At 36.8% G+C, this 18600-nt stretch overlaps 1 protein-coding gene across 1 annotated transcript in view; it reads left to right on the top strand.

The window, feature by feature from the left end:
• The window catches only part of USH2A (usherin), a 396028-nt gene that overhangs the window by 23981 nt on the left and 353447 nt on the right, over nt 1-18600 (top strand). The window contains 4 exon segments of the mRNA XM_032183742.1: nt 11507-11642; nt 12646-12709; nt 15333-15627; nt 16951-17135. Of these exon segments, the coding sequence (XP_032039633.1) occupies nt 11507-11642; nt 12646-12709; nt 15333-15627; nt 16951-17135 (680 nt within the window).

Below are 18600 nucleotides of genomic sequence, written 5' to 3'. Positions count from 1 at the left end.
ATTACACTTGACAGATAGTTACCTTCAGCTGAACTCTGTGGTTAGAAGCCTTGGTGTACTCTTGACAGTGAGCTTACAGTTGATGCCTTATGTTTATTTCATATCCTGTTTTTGCCTCCCTAATGCTGCATGTGTATGTCTACATTTAAATAAATTCACAGCTGAAATACTAGTCAGTCCACTTGTTATCTTTGGACAGAATGTTGTGATGAGTCAATTTCAGTATTTTAAAAATGGTGTGGGTTTTTTCCCATTCAGGCAGTTTTAATTTCAAAAACTATCTAATCGAGGATTTTTTTTTTTTATTAGAAACTCCTGGAAAAGCATATGTCAAAATCTAACAAGAGGAGTAAAAACAGGGAAGAAAAAAAAAAAAAAAAAGAGGATAAAACTAAAAAAAAAAAAAAAAAAATGATTTACTCCTTCTGGAATATTTTCCTGGTATTCTACTGGTTTGTTGGACTGCAGGACAATATATTCAACAGGTGTTATAAACCCTGTTATATTAGTGGAAATTCCTCTGGATTCTGCAATAAGATTCTGCATGGTGTCTTCACAAATAGATGTCTTTGCATCCTCTATCATCTTCTATAAATCTTGTAAAGAAAGTCATCTTTCCAGGTCTTCTCTTGTAACTTTCCTAAAATATTCTGGGTTAAAATATAGCTTTAATTGACAAATTTAGTTGTTCCCACTTATGGTAAGCTTAGGTATGTTGAAACTTCATTTATGTTATACTGAGGAAGGATTACACTTCTGAATTATTTCAAACCATTTCCTTGTGCTTCTAATCAGCTTAAAGCAGTGTCCTGATCTTGAAGAAAATGTAGTGATTTAATACCAAATAGCTTGGTATTAAAAATTAAATGGTATCTCTATACCATTTCTGCTCACTCCAACTTCAGTTGCTGTTTTGAAAGGCTGCAGGTGATTTTCCTGTAGACCTTAAACAGGCGATGAAAGGGAGATTTTTGGAGTTTTTACATCCTTTTCCCAGTGATGAATAGGAGTGCAGCATCCTTGAATTCTGATATAAATGAACTAAAAATACTTCATAAATTAAAATGTTTGTAGGCACTTATTTTACTGGCAAGCTGTGATGAAAGGGCAGAGTTAACTTTAGATTTTTGCCTACTGTTAAATAATAAATCTCAGCCTAAAATTATGCTGGCATGATTTATTTTTAAAAATGACAGGATGGCTGGAAATAAAGGTATGTCCCCTAACTATGAATGCTAACATTATTACTATTTTTTTTAATAACAATAAGGTCCTTGACCATAGTGTTGCTTAAGTTGTTGGCTGCAATGAATGGTTCAAGCTCATTTTCTTTTCTGTATGTAAAATACTCTTTGGCCTGAGAACCAAAAATGTGTGAAAAATATCACTTCAAAACTGTTGTAGATGTTGCAGCTTGCCTCTGTTGTCTTGTGTCTTTTTCCTTCAAGCCTGCAATCGAGTTGCTTCCAAGCCTTGAGATACAGAGGGGTGGGCAGCAGGTTTGGATGCTCAGATGTGCAGAGTTCTAATAGCTAAAAGAGCACTTTGTGCCATGTGGTGTAGGATTTGAATATGTGGTATAGGGTTTTGCTGTATGGTATAGGATAAAGTGTGGATAAAGTCATTTAACAAGAGCAGTGTTTTTTTTTTTGTTTTTTTTTTTTTTTTTTTTGTTTTTTTTTTTTTTTTTTTTGTTTTTGTTTTTTTTACCTTTGCTGTAAGATAATGGTCAACCAATCTAAAAACAGCATGAAGATTTTAAGTAACTGTAATGGCTACTCAAAGTAGTACTCTTTCCCTAACTTGCTAAGTAAAAAAAAGAGAAATATATTTGAAATCAAGACAGGGTTCCATACTCATAGGCCTACAGAATATCTCTAGCTGGAAGGGACCCATAAGGATTATCATGTCCAACTCCTGGCTCTACACAGGATCACCTGAAAAAGAGCATATGTCTGAGAGTGTTGTCCACATGCTTCTTGAGCTCCAGCAGGCTCGGTTTTGTGACCACTGCCTTGGGGAACCTGTTCCAGTGCCTGACTGCACTGTGGGTACAGAACCTTTTCCTAACCCCCAGCCTGACCCTCCCCTGTCCCAGCTCCATGCCGTTCCCTCGGGTCCTGTCGCTGTCCCCAGAGAGCAGAGCTCAGCACCTGCCCCTCTGCTCCCCTCCTGAGGGAGCTGCAGGCCCCCATGAGGCCTGCCCCTCAGCCTGCTCTGCTCTGGGCTGAGCAAACCAAGGGCCTTCAGCTGCTCCTTACATATCTTCCACTGTAGACCCTTCAACATCTTTCTTGCTCTCCCTTGGACCCTCTCTATTAGTTTTATGTACTTCTAGTATTGCGGTGCCCAAAACTGCACACAGTGCTTGAGAGGCCACACAGCACAGAGCAAGACAATCATTTCCCCCAACCAGCTAGCAATGTCAGGCTTAGTGTAACCCAGGAAGTAGCTGGCCCTTTTGGCTGCCAGGACGCGCTGCTGACTCATTCAACTTTCTATTGACCAGCACCCCATCCCCACTCCTTCCAGATTCCTTTCTTTGGGGCTGCTTTCCAGCCTCTAATCCCCCAGTGTGTACATACAGCCAGGGTTGCTTCATCTCAGGTGAAGAATCCAGCACTTGCCCTTGTTAAGCTTCATACGATTCTAGCTGAAGCAGCATCAAACTTGCTGGCAAAATCATCAACAAGTTTTTACTGGCGTAGAAGGTGTCATTTGTCTGTCAAGTAGTATGTGGATAGATTATCTGAGCTTGCTTTTCTTCCTGGTTATTGTACTCTGATTTCTATCCACCCTTTCCCTGCCCCTATTAAGGTGGTTATTAGCATCTTTTTTGTCTGTTTAAGAACAAGGTATAAGACAAATTCCTTGTGACACATTCTCATGTTTACTACATAAGTTCATTATCTCTTGCAAAGCTTTACATCTGCAAAGTTCCCTCTGTGTTGGTTCAATTTTCATTCTAAATAAAAAATTAAAATGCAAAGAGCAAAAGACTAAAAGTGAACTCTTTTTATCTTCTGGTTGTAAGCTGTGTCTCTAAGAGGAGATAAAAAAGAAGCACAAGGGATCTTGGTGTATGTAAGACATCTGCCCAAACTTCCTTAGCAATAATGTCATCACTGCCAAAATGTACTTACGCTACCAACTGCATAATAGTGCTTTTGGTACTTATTTTTGAATAGTCCATTCAGTGAAGGTTTTAAATTTAGGTTAGACTGCATGTGGCATATATTGTAAGGAGAGAGAAACAACATGAGACTATGAGCAGGCTGTATGCTGATGCTGGTGGGTAGTATGGAGCAGGATGTGGTTGTGTGGTATGAAATCCTGACACAGCTGCAGAACTTGAGCTGTGGAAACTACTGCACCTCTTTATCTTCCAAAACAGTCATAAGGTGGCTCACAGGGGGCTTACCTGGCTTGGGAGGAATAGAGGAATTTTAGGATAAAAACTTTTTCTTCCCTATTTGTTATAACGTTAGAAAAATACTAGTGCTTGGGGCATGGATTGTACTCCCATGTGTCTTATTTTTTGTGCATGTGTTAAAAAAATGTATGGAGCTGAAAATAAAAATAGAATAAGGCAAAATAAGAAGAATCAGTAAATGGTGCTGTAAGGAAAATTAGAAAGAGGGGTAGAACTGGCAGGTGGGAAAGGAGCCTTTGAGAAGGAATTCTGCAGTTTCTTCAGTGAGGGAAAGTACTGAATTGTGACAAAGTTGTCTGCCATTTCTGATGCACCAATTTAGCGGTACATAGACACCCAAATTTTTAATAACATGTGAAAGGCAGCATGGTGGCTTTCTTGTCATTTGCTCTGCTTGAATCACAACTGAAGATAAACTTGGACTTATGCTAATAGTTTCATTCCATGTTTATCCCCAAACATCTATTTGTCCACTTTGTGTTCTTTAAATTCATATCACTGACCTTTCCTCCTTACAAAAATTCACTTACAAAATATTAAAGCTGTGTGGAAGCCTTTGTAACTGCAGCTTCAGCAAGATTTGCAATTATGCAAGGAAATACCAAAGTACATACCTGTGTGTCTCGTCTCTCTGATATGCAAAATCCCCTTCCTGCATCTTCTATTAATGGTTATGCTTCTGTTCCACATCTGCTTTCAGAGTAGAGATGTGAATCCACATGTCACCCAATGGTAGAATATGCTGTATATCTTTATATAAACAGGCAAAAAGAGAATATTTAGACAGGTTGAAGGTGAAAAAGATTTTTATGCTCAAGTTTCTGATTATACCATTATAACAGCATCACTAATTCCCCTCCTTCCATCTATTGTCTTCCCTCATCTGTTGTCATCAGTGACCACTGTTGATTTGTTGACTCTATTAAAGTATTCAAGGAAGCCACAGGCCTGTCATTTTGGTCATAACCTTAATCTGTTTTCTCACCTTGGGAGAAAACGTGTTAATATACTGTCTGTTTCTATAGAGTGAGCTCGTTGAACAAGTTCCTGATGCAACAAATCTGCAATACATTTAGAAAAAATGTTTTTATGAGTGTTGGTTATCTTAACATATAATAAGCTATGTTCAGGAAACAACTTTATTAAGAACCATAACAAATTAATAACAGTAAGCAATTGTAACTGTATGTTGTATAGTAATTTTTGAGCTAGGTGCGTCACAACTTATTCTGACTTGTCAGAATCTGTTTCTGTATTATTTCTGAATGATTAAGCAAATCATTTATGCTAACTTCTGCTTATTTTATACCTCTGTAAATCCTGTATAGCTTTATTGACTTTGGAGTTGCTTAAGGTTTTATAGCAACTAAGGGGAAGGGTCATTTCTGTTTCTGCCTGTTTGCTGATCTGGAAAATAAATGGAACATTTTTTTTATGCCTTATCAGGTAAGTTGTATTAGCTACCTAATTGCTGTACATAAAGCACTTCAAAATTCTTCATATTGTATATAAAATTCTTTATAATGATACAATTATTTCTGTCTCAGAGAAACTTCTTGATGTGTAAATAGAGCTTAATTAAAGGATAAACTAATGCAGATTTGTTTTTTCTACAGTTTATTTTTATTCTTTTTTTTCTTTCTTGTTTTCTCAGTAGAGAAACAGGCTCTTAATTTTAGTTTGTGTTTAATCTTAAAATTTTGTTTGCATTTGCAACTAACTAAATTTGAATTTGTAATTTAAAAATTAGCTGCTTTTTTTTTTTTTTTTTTTTTTTTTTCCCCAATTTCAGTTTACAGATACCTGCAAGAACCTTGTTTGGTGTCTGATACGTATCTTAGATCTCTGAGCTTCATCTTCATAGATGAAGCTCATAGATTCATAGAATGGCTTGGGTTGCAGGGACTTTAAAGATGGCCTCATTCCAACCCCCCTGCCATAGGCAGGGACCCCTCCCACTACTATCCCCCAACCCCTATCAGGTAGCCCAAAGCCCCATCCAGCCTGGTCTTGAACACCTCCAGGGATGGGGCATCCACAACCTCTCTGGGCAACCTGTTCCAGTGTCTCACCACCCTCTGAGTGAAGAACTTTATCCTAACCTCTAATCTAAATCTTCTTCATCTTGTTTAGAAATAGTGGTGTCCATTACATGTATTGGAATGTATTCTATCTCCTATTAGTTGTCTAAAGGTGAACATTTGCTTCTTTACTTGTTTTATATGTCATTATTATGGTCATTCCTGTCACTGCTGAGACTTTCTTTGATGGTATAAATAGCCTTAAGAATTGAAGTTACAGTTGAAGTGTTTGCCATCGCTGAACTGGCTGGATAACTAAGTAGGCAAGGTTTGGTATAATTTGGCTAGAATGAAGATTTTTCTTCTTTGATTTTTTGGTGCCAAGATTTTCTTTACTGTGGAACTCCTCATATATGGCCTGAAAATCTGGAAAGAAATCCATCTGGTTTCTTCATTTGTCTTGCCAGACACTGTGATCTACTTAGAACAATAGATGAGAAGAAACTTTAAGATTAAATTGTACTTTGTGATTGCTAGAATCTATGATGAATAGGAGTAAAAAGAATGTATATTTAACCAGTAGAAAAGATTAATGTTGTCTTGAAATAACTCCCTTTAATTTATCTGAAATATTTTAATAAATCTTTCCCATGCAATTAAATATTAGAATAGGAAAAATAACCTGAAGGGAAACGTGCTTATTAAAAAACAGGTATGTCTTTGAAACATATAATCATAAATTCTAAAACATTCAGAGAAGAGACTAACACATCTGTTGGTTTTATGTCAATTAGTTCAGTGGAGTCTTAATATCTGGTTAGTGATCTTGAGCTCTGCTATATTTAGGTAGTTTTTGTTATTGAACAATGGAACATAAAGGTTTCTTTTTCACATCTTTCTATCTTATTTATTAGAAATAATTTTGCAAAAGGTATGTGAGTAGTATTAATATAAAGACTTATTCTTAATGGAAAAATTTTACTGATGCAAAAAAAAAAAAACAAAAAACAAAAAACAAACAAACAAAAAAACACAACATAGTATCCACTGAAGTAGAATTCATTGAACTTCATTTATTTTAGCTGAAATGATGCAATTCAGTACTACGTAGATGAGACTAAGTTGGTCTCAGATGTCTTTATATATATGTGTAATGGTTTTTGATGTTTTGATGACAAGATGATGTGTGCGAAGAAAAAGTGTATGTTTTTTTAAATGTACTAGGTGTCACACGTGAATGTTGTTATGTAATATAAGCGTGTTATTACTTAAAAGCCAGAACTGTGTAGACTTGGGGTCTTAGAATTCCCACAAATTGGCTTTGGCTTGGAAAGTGAAAAAAATAAAAATAAAATATATATATAAAAAATCAATATTACTTTTTCTTCTACTTGAGACCCCAAATTTCTTTTGTCTCCGTGCTAATAAAGGATACTAGGATTCTTCTCCTCTCTCCCCCCCCCTAAGTATATTAAGTATTTTGTGTTGAAATACTTTTTTTATCATTACACCTGTAGGTAACCCTACAGTTCAGAGCTTAAAAAAAAAAAGAGAGAAATAAAAATCATATTCTTCAATCTAAACACTGTGTGCCTTTGGGAACTACCACTTTTTGCATTCAAGGAACAGCAACACAAATAGATGCAAAAGAAATCCATGGAAAGTTGCTAAATATGTAGGAATGATGTCTGGCTGAACTCTTTGAGCTGCCAGTGATTTGAGAGTATTTCAAAGAGTATTCAGGAGCAGTGTTATATGTGCTTACCATGCTCCTGTATGTTCCCCTGTTTCTGCTTTTTTCCATAGCTAGTCCCTTAGCTAGTACAACTCCTATGAAGTTAAATGTGGAATTTGGTTGTGGTGCTTCTTTTTTTCCCCACAGAAGTTGCTGCAATACATGTATAACAGAAGTTTCTATTAGCAATCAATACATGAAAATATTGCTTTTTAAAGTTATTGTTTTTATGATTACTTTGCTTGATTCAAATGAAGTAGCAAAATTCATGGTAAATTCCATTATTTTGCTTTCATGAGTAGGGACTGAGTAGTACAGATGTTCAAGTGAGAAAATGAATAGTTGTAGTACCTTTGTTGTTCATACCTCAATTTATAAGCGGTAGCTTGACCTTCCGTGTGTCTCCCATTCTGCACCGCAGTGACCCATCAGGTAGGAAATTTTTCCTAGGTAGACAGTGATTGGATTTGGTATTTTTATTTGGGAGGAAGTGGTTTGGATTGGCTCTAAAGGGCAATTGACTTGTGACAGGACCGTAAGAACTTCATTTTGGATGCACTAAATTAACTTGCCTTTTGCCTTATTGGCTCAGTACCTCTCATCTTTGAAGCTCTTCTGGATCATGACAAGAATGCTCTTAGAGGAAAGATTGTGAGTATCTTTCACCATCTCAGTTCACCATCAAATGAATTTTCCATTGCTTGAAGTTGCTATTGGGCTTTGCATTGGCAGCAGCTAATGCAGTCGCTGAGTGAATTTATCTTAGTGACTAATCCATGCCACCTCCCTGTGAGGTGATTTGCTAAGTATTTGACAGATGGGGAGGCACAAGGGGGAGAGATGGTTTCAGAGCTGGGATTAGGGCTCTGATGTTCCAGGCTTCCAGTCCTGTGCTCTGCAGGCTACCCTTTCCTACCTCTCTTCTCACTCTCCTGGGCCAAATTACTATAGAATTTTATTTATGAAGACAATAGGGGAATAATCCTGTCCCCTCTGTCAGATACCAGTAAAATTCATCTTTTATTTCTGTGGTATTGTGCACAATTTAATGCTAATGGTCAGGAGACCTTAAACAACCACATCAAACAGCCGATTCGGTGCCAGCCTTCCTTCTTATTTAGCTTAGACCAAACTGACACCAAACTTTGAGACATTGCACTCCTCCCACAGTGGAGAGCCACTGGGATTTTTTTTTTATCCCACACATGGTTTCCCTCCTACGTTTTCCTCCCATGTCAGATATTCATACCCCCTTTAATAACCAGCAGGGGGATCATTACATTGAGCTACTGCCAAATGCATAATGACTGCTGCCTTTGCCTTACACAGTCACTGCACTACTGATATCCAATTCAGCATTGTAAAGTGCTTAGGGCTACCTTGGGGATGTGCTATATTAAACCCAACTATTCTAAATCCTATTTAATATAAAGAGATTGTTGATGGGGGAGGGGGAAGGGAGATTTAAAATTGTCGTTAATCACCTATTTTCAACAAGTAAAAATACCTGATCGTTTAGGGTCCAATTCTGTCACTCTTAAGCCGTAAATAGTCCTGCTGATTTTAATAGGGGTACATGAAGGCAAGCGGTCTGCTTACTGCTGGGGGAAGCAGAATGGGGCCCTACAGAAGCTGCAGCTGAGGTGCTAAGCTTGCAATGAGCTGTTGGGCATGAGCGAGCCCATTTCTGAATTCCTCTTACAAATGTTTTACAGTGAAAACAGGAAATCGGAAACATGCTTCATATCTGACTAAAAATAAGGGTACTCTTAAACTTGTAAAAGACAACATTTTTATTTGAATGATATGACAGAGCTGCCACAGGAGTGTTACCTGCTATAAAGAAAGCTTAAGAATTATTACCTTTATTAGACCAGTGACACTGAGCTTTAGCCATACATTTCTAACTTCTGTCCCTCTACAGAGACAATTTTCTTTTCTTAAATAAACTGTCATGCTAGTGTTAATATATTGTTGGCTCCCTCATACTCTGAGAATACTGCTGATATAAAACATGTATATGTTAGATTGGTAATAGTATCTTTAGTGTAGCTGACTAGAACAAATGTGTTTCCCTCATGGCTGTGCTAATGTGATAAAGGAAAATTGGCTGTTCATCAGCTTTCGGCTGGGTAAAGACAGTAGAGATGGAACCACATTCTTTTTTATGCATTAATACCACTGAGAACTTTTCACTAGTTATATTTCATGTGCGGGCATGTTGTGCAAAGATGTTGTAAAACATGAGATAATGCTACAAATAACAAAGTAGAAAAGCCTGTATCTTTTATGATGATAACAGTCAAACACCAAATGACAGTAACAGGCTGTAAAAAATGTGATGCAAAATAAAATGCAATGTAACCACCATATACTTAGGCTCTTGCAAATAGGGCATCAGATGTTTAGAGGGTTTTGAATTAAAATTAAATAAAAAAGTGTTGTATTTAGGTCATTGATGTGTCAACAGAAAGGATAATTTAAAATGGAGAGAGATGTATTTTGAGTGGTGAAACTCATATGCAATAACTTTTGGAACAAATCTCAATGCTTAGTAATTATGATAATAGCCTTCAAATTTCCATCAGTGGAAGGACAATAAATTTTTCTGTCTTATTTTGGGTAATATGGACTGAATGTGGAAACAGCAATAAAGCTCAGCATGCATGTATATGTTTGAAAGTGCAGTTTAAGGAGAAAAAATCATTGTACAATTTGGTGTGAAACTAAAGGGGGGACAAAAAAAAAACAAACACAAAGAAGAAACCCCATCAAATTTCATATTTTCTTTCTTAAAATACTGATAGACTCATGTTGCCCGAGGCACTGATGATGATCATCTGAGCTGAGATTTATAGATAATTGTGTCTGTTTATCTTGGTCTGAAATTTGAAACACTTTATTGGTGGAATAGCATTTTGAGTGCTTATATTGTGGTTTTCAAACTGATTTTTTTTCAGGTTCTGGCTTTTCTTTTTGAAACAGATTATTCTGGTTTGTAAACCTTCTGTTTGTCCTCACATGTCTATTGTTCTTATTGGAAATGATTATTTCAGGTTTATCTTGATTTGATTAGAGTGGGTATCAAGACAGACTAAAGCGCTCTAGGTTTAGTTGACCTCCATAGACACGATTCACCAGGCATCTATATCTGCAAAATGGAACAGGCATTCTGTAAATTGGCTAAAACAAAGCAATTCTTCAAAATCTGAAGGTTACCAAGCTATCAGGTGAAATAAGCCTTATGCAAGCTAAATATTTTTAAAATCATGTAATTTGAATTTTGAAAATAAATTGCTTTCTGAAATGAGATAAAGTTTAAGTGAACTATTCAGTAGAGTTCAAAAGTTTTGAATAAATTGAAGGTAGCTTCAGTAACTAACTTCATTAATGCGAGGCCAACTACAGCCACGATTACTCCAATTTTCATCTTATCCTTGTATTTTTAAAAATTAAATTATTGAATTCCATAAAATGTAAGGCTGAAGGGCACTTCTATATTATTAAACTTTGTCCAGTTTTATGTAACATAAACATGGATTTTTAATGAAACAAACAAATAAACAAAAACTTTGTAAAAGCTCAGCATTGTGTGACTTTGTGGAGCTGGGAGAATGCCATAAAGTATTTCTATGAACATTCTCTCAAATTTAAAATGAAGTGGCAGGAAAGAGAATGCTTGCAGAAAAGAATACCCTGGAGTGCCAACTGAGCACATATTCCTAGCCAATGGTTCCCTTGAAGTAAGGGAATTTCCCACTGGGTGTAAAGCAGATGTAGCCAGTTCCTATACCATTCCCTTCAGCTCTTGTAAGAAGAAGCATGCCAGGGACAGCGAGGCATTTTGGAGGGGTGTTCGAAGCCTGGCTGAGATGTGCTGCATTTGGTTATCCTGAGTATGGTAGATGGTCCCTTCAGGCCTGTATGAGCTGATGTGTATGAGAAGAGCTCTGACAGCTATAACATGTGCCCATGGCCTGAAGTGGTGAAGTAGCTGTAACCAGTCTTGTACCTTGTGGAACAGAGGTCTCTTTTTTTCTCTCTTCCTCCTCCCTGCCAGATCACTGTGCTGTAGATTCTTTGATTTAACCACTGTAGAAATTTTATAATCTATGCATCTGAATAATGATCTTATTAATTGGATTGCTAATGGGTGGACAGAAAGGAGGTAACTACTTCCACTAGGCACCACAGGTAAAGGTATGCTGCCAAGTAGGTTGAAGTAATCTTAATGGTTAATCAAGGATAGATACATGTACTGAAATCTAAAGGATTGCATAACGAAGCATATATTTGCCCATTTTGTTGATTCTATAGGTGCATCACAGCAGAATTAGTTTCTTTTTGAATGGCTGGGAAGATGACAGCACACCTTTTGATTCAAGGATTCTTGTGGGACCAGTAGCAGATGGTAATGCTGATGGTACACTGCAAATTGGACAAAGCTTCACAGGTAAATCTCATACTATTTTAGTGGAATGCTCTGGAACTATTTCAGAACATGATGTTACTGCATATAGGTAGGTTTTTCTGCTTTGTCTAACACACCGGTCCCTAAAGTGACACATTCTATTAATTTACTATCACAGCTTTTCTGAGTAAATAGATTAAACTATTTCAGAGTGGGATTGTCCATGGCCACTAGACTACATTCCTGTTCAGAGTCAGGAATAGAGATGTTTTAGATTCTTCATGTTCTTCAGTTTCATCAATGCTAATGTAAACCACTAGCAGAATGAGAACTGCTCAGCCTCTAGTGATGGTTGATAGCATTATTCTTCATCAACATCTAGAATTTTATATGTGCTACAGTATGACATGATAACTACAGAACAGCTTCAGGATGTTTTCTTGCTCTCCACAAATTCTTGGCTCTGCAAATGTAAGAACTCTTCAGGAATGTGCAGAATTTGAAGCAAACTCCTAAATATAACTATATGTCACTTAAACAACTTTATTGTGCTTTTGGGCAAGAAAGTCATTCTGTGTCCCATTTCTTAATGCTTGTATTTGGAAATGTATTTTGTTAGGATTTTGATTCTGAATACCCAACAACTAATAAATGTATAAAGAGAGGAGTACTTTAAAATGCTTTTTATCTTTATTGTATAAATTGATAGGTACAGTTGTACCTACTGTATCTCTTCTCTAATTAGAGGTGGCACATGGACTGGCTCATTACTTCTGTCTAATGAGCCGATCCTTGTGCCACCTCTCTAATCAGAAAAGAGATAGGTACAAAATGTTCTTATAAAGTTATTATAAATCATTCTTTTTTATCAAAAAATTAAGTCACTGCCCTCTATAGCTTTGTCCAGATCCAAGATGGTTTCATTCAGGAGGAGTAATTGTGCAAGAGAGATCTCTGTGTGCTGAATTAAAGGTGCTTTCATGCAATGCAAAGCTGCCTTTTGTTCAACAGGATTTGATTATTTACTTGCAGTATATTTTCTTAGGTTTAGAGCAATTTGTTGGAAGAATGCAAGACTTTCGATTTTACCCAGTGGCACTTTCAAACAGGTAAAAAAAAAAAAAAAAAAAAAAAAAAACCACCTTTCTTTCTTTCTTTTTTTTTAAATATATATATATATAAAAGAAGTGTGATAACAAGAGAGAATAAATGACAATATGCTTACTTCCCTTAGTATGGTGCTTTTCATAAATCTCCTTTAAGTGATTGCTTCTGATGATCTAGTTTACTGGACATCATTTCAAGCCTGCTTTTTAGTCTAAAAAGTCTTGAGTTAAAATAATTTTTAACATTTTGCTTTTGAAATGTTGCTTAAGCATATGTAGTGAAACTCAGTATTAAATGTATGCTTACCTTGCTGCCGTTGTCCCTGTTACAACCTGACTTAGCAGATGTTCTAGCAGAGACTAGATCTAGTTGTTAGATTTCAATAAGCATTCTGGTGTTATCAACTCAACGTAATTCTGACATTATAATGTGTTCTTAGATCTGTTAAATGAGACTTGTCAAGCTTCCCCAGAGCTTCATGTAAGCTGTGGGCAATTTCGTCCATAAAGTACTTCAGACAGGGTGCCCCTTGTATTGCTTTATTCTCCAAAAGAAGGAATAAAGCCTGCTATGTTCCCAGCTGGGCAGCATCCTTATGTCCTTGGCTTCTGGACAGTTGTCTCAAATTGTTTAGCCCCTACAGCAAGGCTTACTGGTAAGCAGACCTCTCTGTCATGGGTTTCAGTGAGAATCTGCAGTTGTTTGTCAAGTGCAGTCTTTATTCCCACCTTCTCAGAAGCACTCAAATGCCTCAGTCTCAGGGGAGAGGAAGGGAGGAGAGATGGCCAGCCCCGTTTACACCAGTCTAAAACTAGTAATTCAAAGGAAGAAGAGGACAGGCAATCCAGCTAGTCAACATGATGGTTTAGTGGCTGACAGCTTGGCTTCTGTGTTTAGTGATTCCTTTCCTCTAGCTTTCTCATGGTATCAGACATCCATGCATGGTATTCTTGACACCCTCCCTGCCCCCCAAGCCCCTATCCCAAGAGGCTATTGTCTTAATTCTTCATTGCTTTCTATATTAGATTGTTCCCATAAGCCTCCAATGACTTTGCCAGCTCAGCCCATGCAGCCCTGGGCCAATTGCTTTGACATCCTCCATCCCTGAGGCCAAATTACAGTTGCCACTACAATTTCTGTTGCCCTCCAGCCTCCCTTCCTAGTGTGTTACACAGAGATGTTACCTTTGTTATCCAACTCATGCTGGATTAATCTAGTCAATTCAAGCTGGCCAGAAAAAGTCAGGTCCTATTAGTCTGTGTGGTGCTTCTGGGTAGGCTAAGCTCAGCGACGCTCATGAATGCAGGCCTTACGGCTACTTAATGATAGTCTTTCAATAAGATGTAGAGCAGTTTCCTAGGAGCTCACATGTCTGCAGGACATTGCAATGAGCTGATCTCCTGTGAATTTAAAGTATTAATACAAATCTGAATTCCAAATTGCACAAAAATCTTGTTGGTTGTATATTCTTTCAGAGCAACACTTGTCAAATCCATTGAACTACAATTTAAGTCAGTGAAATGAATACAGTTTAAAAATTGAAAGATAAGGTATTTTACAGTGTTAAGAGCTAGTGATGACTTTGTTGATGCAGTTTTATATCTGCAAGTAACTTGGTTCAAAATGTTTATGTGGGATAAACTGTGAATGCAAGTCCTACTTGCATATGAATTAATTTAAGTTTATGGCTGTCTGAAAGATCCTGTTACTTTGTATTTATAGCTTAATGAGTATATAAAATTATGTTCCTCCTGGAAAACAGGGACATGGGAAAATTAGTAATTCTTATTTTAAAAATTTCATACCTTCTGGGCTCACACCAGAACCTTTTACACCAGAGATGAGCAGATCAAGGTTTAGCTAACCACCAGCCCATGTCATTCATCTGTTCATCTGCCTGTCTGCCTATCTACCTACCTATTTTTTTGGATAGCTGGTGTCAATGGGAACTGAAGTTATTTAATTGCTTTGATATAGGCTGTAAGAAGCTACTAGAATGATCCCAGACTGGGTTAGTCAAATCAGTGGACATGTGTATTAGAGTTGCTAAAAGGGAAGATATTTTTATCTGTGTTGTCTATTGTGTAGTTTGATACTTCTCAAGCTGGTCTTTCTGGAGGGTTTGAGGGAGAACATTTAATTCATCTGTGGTTGTGCCTCATAATATGCCAATACTATGGTTATACTTCAGAATGGTGTCCAAATCAGTGAGTGGAATCAGACATGATGCCATAATAAGATATTGATAAGAGTTTTTCACATTTTTTCTCTGTGCATCTAGGGCTGGATTAATTCTATCTATCTTTAGATATCCTAGGAAGGAACTTTTTTTCCCTCATCTCTGTATGTCCGTGGATCTCCATATAATGTGGTCTGGAGCAATGAAAACAAGTCAGAGCACTTCTTCACACCTGTGAAGATGCCTGCTGCTTGCCATTGATTAAGTAGGGACCCTGGGTGGCCTGATTCCTAGATGATTGCCCCATTTATGTGAGATGAAACCAGGCCTTAGGGCTTCTAGAGTAATCTAAGTTGAATTTTCTTTAATCTATGAGCCTTGAGGCACAAAGTGGCACTTGTCATTTTTTATCATGTATGTAATTGCTTTTTTATATGCCGTGACAGAGACATTTTGGAAGTATTCTCTGGAAAATTTCCTCATCTGCATACCCAATCCGAGTGCCGCTGTCCTGGAAGTCATCCCCGGGTACACCCCTTGATACAGAGGTACTGCATCCCTAATGGTGCAGATGATACTACTAATGACAGAGTGCTGAGGCTGGATGCAGAAGCCCATCCTCTGTATTACATCAATGATGATGACATTGGGACCACCTGGATTTCATCTGTGTTTGCTAATACTGTAGGTCTAGATCGTGGTGTTTCTATCACAATAGACTTACAAAATGGACAGTATCAGGTAATGAGAAGATTGCATTTGCTATTTATTAAATTCAAACTAGGAAGATATTTCTTATATACTTTAAAATTTGGGGGAAATTCAGATCTTGTGCTTTAAGATGCATAAGATGTCCCCATTAAGGGGACAGGAAGAAAACTTCCATTATTAGCAGGAAGTAATGCATTATAATTATTGTTATGGAGTCTTTTTTTTGATGTGCCTTGTCTGTTCCAAGCAGTAATCTGGATTAGGTATAACAGAGTGAATATATGTATGAAGACACCAATATTTAGAAATTGGTTGCTGTCTTTTAACTTGACTTTTGTAAATTTCAGCTTCAATTTTAATATCTATTAAAATATTAGATGCACATTGTATGAGTTCTGATAGGAAGCTGACTGAAGTCACATGGAATTTAAAAAAATCTGTGTCACACTAACATATCATAAGGGGTCTCTTGTGTGGATGTTCCTGAGGTGGTGTTTTAGCCACTTGAGCAATATGGGAGGAGATTCCTAAAGATGCTACATTGCAACCTAACACTTCACTATGCTGCTGATGGCAAACATCAGGTAGTCTTGGAAGGAGGCACTCATCGGTAGTGGAGCTGGATTCACAGTAAGATCTCTACTGACTTGCCATGTATTTTGACAGAAAGGAGTCAAGTTCATGCTTCAGTTACTAGTAATGCTTATTCTACCTAGCTTTTTTTTTTTTTTTTTCCTTATTTGTCATTAATGTGGAGAAGGTAAAGAATATGATGGCAGGTTTTGGCTGCACAAAGACCATTATTTAAAAGCCAGTTCAGATATATGTGAAATTTTAAAACTGGCTTATTTGACACACACAAATTTCTACATAAGCAGTATACTTGAAGAAGTCTTCCTCAGCACAACACAGGTATCAGATTGGATTCCAAGCTGAAAATAGGAAGATTGCTTTAAAAAATAAAAATAAAAAATACGTTTAATCAAACAGCTCATCAAATGTTTGCCAATACAAGGCTATGCTCTTCATTTTTGCCAAAATCAATATTACAGTAACAAATCATGGACTTGGCTTTGTAGTACAATTTCAAATGGTCTTCAAGAAAAAATGAAGAATTTTGACGCAACAGCTCAGTTGCTCTTTAATAATGTCTGAGAGATCAAAGAACTTGTTTAACAACAAAAAGGTTTGTGTTTGTGTTTAATTTGGAATGCATGGACTGAAATATTTGTTCTTTTTCCGTAAGTGGTAAAACAGACTATATTGTCACGTTGAAATAAAAATTAGTGTTTATATTCTCATTGTTTTACAACACAGTCATTAATATCAGCTCATAAATTTATCTTCTTGTAGGTGTTCTACATTGTACTGCAGTTCTTTAGCCCACACCCTGAAGCAATAAGAATTCAAAGGAAAAAAAGAGATGATCTAAAGTGGGAAGATTGGCAATATTTTGCTAAAAACTGTAGTATTTTTGGAATGGATAATAATGGATCTCTGGAAAAACCAGACTCCGTCAATTGTCTCCAGCTTCCTAGGTATGAGTGGGTATTATCTGCGTAATACAGATGCTTTGAACAGGTAACATCCTGACACAATTCATTTCCATGTCCGACTGAGATAGAATCTTTTAATTTGGTATAATCATTTATTATAGGCTGCTAGGGATAATAAAAGATTCCAAATCTGACCTTTCAATTGAAGATCACCAAAAGGTCATCTGTCACTTTTATCAGATTTCAGACATTGAGGAACGTGACACAGTTGACTGTCTTATTTTTGAGTTAGATTTCTGAAATTTTGTATGCTTGTGTTTTGTGGGACTATTATTGTCAGTAGAATTACAGAACACTGAGATAAAGAGTGAAGGAAGGTACTGATATAACAGATTGGTTGTAACTATCTAGTGAATATGAATGTATTCCTTCTGATGTCTGAGTATGCAAGTTGGACTGGAGCTTAGGACAGAAGGCAAGCTTAAGAACAAAATCCAGTCATTCAACCTTACTACTAATCAAGCAAAACACATGAGAAATGGGTTGAAAGATGTATCTTTAAGCTTCATAATCTTTCTAAGCAAGAACCAAAATAAAATCTGGGGGAAGGTCCAAGAAAAATCGTTACATTTCAGAAACATGTTGCAAGCCTTTTTACTAGACAACATGTGCAAATTTAAAATTAAATGTTTATAACATATATACTTAACATTTATACATAAATGCATTTATAACACTTATACACAAATATAGGAGATAACACATATAGTACATAACTAATATATATAGCTTTGCACACACGTGCAAACATATATATATATTTAAATCCATACCACTACAGATATTCAAATGTGTCATCTCTTGCCCGATTTCAGGTGTCAGTCAGTATTAGGCTTGTTTGGTACTCGGCTGGAAATCAGTCAGAAAATACAGTACCAGGTGCTGTAGGCGTTTTGCTTTTTTGCTGTTTCACTTCTGCTGCCTTCCTAAGACTTTTCAAGTGTCAGCATCTTTGTCTGTTCTCCAGGAGTTCAGTATTCTGAGGAGAGGAGCATTAGGTCATCTGAGTTACACCAGTTTTCAGAAAGGAAACTTTAAGCTTTATTGCTGATCTTTGGAGCAGAGGATAGAGAAGAAGGGAAATCTTTTAAGTAAGCCAGTCATTCTTTGATAAATAACCCAAATTATGTGTTTTGCCCTATTCAGTCCAGAAGTATGTGTATTTATATTTTCTAAAAAGAAGAGTTAATTAAGAACTGTTTCCATAAATGTTTTATGAGTGACATTGTTTCTCCCCTTCAATCATGCTGTAAATGATGATAGGAAGTGATATGAATGAATGATTTTGGGTTCGTCTGATGTGCAGGAAACGTAGTTTAAAAGATAAACATCAGCTGCAAATGGTGAGTATTCAGTGTACTCAAAGAGGAGTTACTGTTGCAATAACGTTCCATGTCTGTTCCCACCTCACCCTGTAAGTGCCCAGATAGGTGTCCAAGTTCTGTCC

This window comes from Aythya fuligula, chromosome 3 (assembly GCF_009819795.1).
Source record: "Aythya fuligula isolate bAytFul2 chromosome 3, bAytFul2.pri, whole genome shotgun sequence".
NCBI classification, from domain to species: Eukaryota; Metazoa; Chordata; class Aves; order Anseriformes; family Anatidae; genus Aythya; species Aythya fuligula.
Note: the sequence above shows the minus strand (reverse complement) of the source record. Positions and strands in the feature narration are given on the sequence as shown.